Genomic DNA, 2,745 nt, shown 5'->3' with positions numbered 1-2,745 from the left:
ACTCGTCCAGGCTTTGTGATTCCCTGTTGTTCTGGGTTAGAGGTTGAAATTTACTAACAGTGAGGGGAATTCTCTTCTTGGAGTAATGCAGAGAGGATGGCCATTCTGGAATTCCACGCAGATTAGAGGAGATGTGTTATGGCTTCAAACATCTATCAAAGAGAAGTTTTCTAAAAAAAAAATCCCCAGATTTTGTACTGTCGACCATCATCCCAGATAAGAAAGGGCACCCAACAGGGAGCCTGCCCTGTGCAGTAGGTTCACTGTCTCCTAGAGGCCAGTTCTCTGGCATCTGCTGTCCAAGGCACTCGGCTCCAGACAGCATACAATCCTTACTGAGATCCGGGCTCAGAAGAAATGACACCAGATTTCCGAACCTTTGGAGGTGGAGGAGGTGGGGCTTTGGCTTCTCTTCTCACGGGCAGTGGGGGAGCAATCTGAGGGAGAGGATATATGACATTAGAAATGAGTCACATCTTCCCAACTGCACTTTCTTCTCTGTATTTCCTACCTCCTGCTTTAGCTTCTTACCGATTCTCTGAAACTCTCAATGGCATTGAGTCAAAACTGACTCACAGCTGAACCTCCAGCAAGTTCTCAGAGGCCGTAAATCACATGGGAGGAGCCTGCTCATCCGTCTCCTGTGCAGCCACTGATGGATTCAGTTTGCGAGAGAAGCACTACCTTTGGGTGAGCAGTGCAACTCCATATGGACTGCAATAGCAAAGCTCCCTTTCTATTGATTAGTTTATATAAACAATCCTTGCAAGATGAAAATGATTTTCCTTCCTCATTCTCTTTGATCTACTCAGATATGAACATATGCATATACCTACCCTCTCTTCTCACACACAATGCATACTACTCTATCCTCAACACAAGGCAAACAGTAGACACAAGAAATACTGTCAAAGAAATGAAGGAAACCCATTAGATACCATTCCAGAACTGACTGTTGGTTACTCAGACATAACTCTTCAAAGGTGAACTCGAACCTACTTACTTTACCCACCTGTATCCACAGGGAGATACAGAGAGAACTGTTCTACTTGCAATCAGAGGAAAATGTTTACTTGTAGACCTTCCCTCGCCACTGAAAACTTGCTTATTTTTTGTGGTTTCAGGAATGAAATCAATTGATTACAGGGACAAATCTTTGGAGAAGCCTTCCCACTAAAATGCCTGGGGAACCCGACACTGTTTCTTTCTCCATGAGGGGTGCTGTCTGGCCACAACCGTCAGCCACCATACCCACCTCTGTAGAGTTCCTCTGGCTGCTTTTAGGGGGAGGTGGAGGCGGGAGAGTAGACGTCATCAGCTCATCTGTCTGCAAAGATGGGGAGCCTAGAAACGATACAAGATCAATGAAAGCCAAGAGAACAGTCTATCAAGAAATCCTGTGAAGTTCTGCTTGCCGTTTTACTGTCTAACCTGAGCTGTCAATGCAATTGCTCAAGTACGATTCTGTGGACAGGATGATGGACATCAATGAACTCATGTGACAAACACAGTATCTTTTCATTCACCAGAAGGTTTCATAAGCTTCACAGGAAGTTCTCAAGTAAAAAATTGCTCCTCTCATCCCCGTTACGGTATTTAATGCCAAGTTAAGGAGGAGAACATACTCTGGAATTTGGGGTATTACAGTCTTCTTGGATATGCCCCAAATGCTCAGAGAAAATGCCCGACACTCTGCATATGCTCAACAGATAAGCTAGACTTTTGTAGTTTTATATAGCATAGTTTTAGAATTCCACTTTGTAGTTTTATTTAAAAAATACTGTTTTATAATTTGTAAAATTTGTATTCTAATTCCACTTCTTAGGTTGACTATTGTCTCCCATGTGACACTGATAGACTTACCCTCCCCCCCGCCCCGTTATACCTTCATACCATGGGTACCTTGTAATTACTCAAAAGTGCTTTGTTTTCAATTGTTCTCAAAGCCAGGCTGTGTATGGACTGAGTCCATTTTATTTGTGTGCTTCTTTTTAAACCTTACTAATACAAAGTATAAATTTTCTATCTACTAGTTCATAAGTAATAGCTTGCTGTTCGGTCTTAGTCCTACTTTACCTCACTTATACATTCACATTTAGAATAGGACAGAAGAACCCTGTGGACAATTATATCAATAGTCCCAACAATTAACTCAAACATAACAACAATGTGAAGACAGTACATGACTAGTTTCATTTTGCTATACCTACAGTTAGCATTTCCAAGTGCAATTAATCTTTTGTTTTCCTGACTGCTGGTGCCAAGAGTGTTGACTGTGGAGTTGAACAAGCTGAAATTGTTAACAACCTCAATCTCTCCATCTATCATTGTGTTGCCAATTGGTCCAGTGGTGAGAATCTCTGTCTTCTTGATGTTGAGCTTCAATCCATATTGAAGACTCCAGTCCTTGACCTTCTGTAGCAAGCACTTCAGGTCATCCTCAGTTTAAGCAAGGTTGTGTCATCTGCATAATGTAGATTGTTGATGAATGTTCCTCCAATCCTGGTGCCACATTCCTCCTTGTAAAGCCCCACTTCCCAAACGATCTGTTACACATAGAGATTGAAAAGACATGGAGGGCGACGCAGCGCGAGGGCGAGACTGCCAGACCGGGGAGCGCCGCCGCCGGACGGGGGAGCGCCGCGAGAGGGATCCGGAAGAGACCCGGGAAGAACGGCAGCCAGCCACCTACCGCGGAGCTCCAGAGGAGCGAAGACTGTGAGACCCCAGAGGAACGAAGACTAC

At 43.9% G+C, this 2,745-nt stretch overlaps 1 protein-coding gene across 1 annotated transcript in view; it reads right to left on the bottom strand.

Annotated features, from left to right (window-relative positions):
• Positions 1-332: 332 nt before the first annotated feature.
• The window catches only part of DOCK5 (dedicator of cytokinesis 5), a 242,031-nt gene continuing 239,618 nt past the window's right edge, over positions 333-2,745 (bottom strand). The window contains exons 51-52 of the mRNA XM_006884916.1: positions 1,256-1,344; positions 333-437 (exon numbers count right to left, since the gene is read on the bottom strand). Of these exons, the coding sequence (XP_006884978.1) occupies positions 333-437; positions 1,256-1,344 (194 nt within the window). The remainder of the gene's footprint in view (positions 438-1,255; positions 1,345-2,745) is intronic.

Source organism: Elephantulus edwardii, unplaced genomic scaffold (genome assembly GCF_000299155.1).
Source record: "Elephantulus edwardii isolate Elephantulus edwardi_28Jun2011 unplaced genomic scaffold, EleEdw1.0 scaffold00038, whole genome shotgun sequence".
In the NCBI taxonomy this organism is placed as follows: domain Eukaryota; kingdom Metazoa; phylum Chordata; class Mammalia; order Macroscelidea; family Macroscelididae; genus Elephantulus; species Elephantulus edwardii.
The sequence above is the reverse complement of the archived record's forward strand: the minus strand, read 5'-3'. Positions and strand labels throughout refer to the sequence as shown.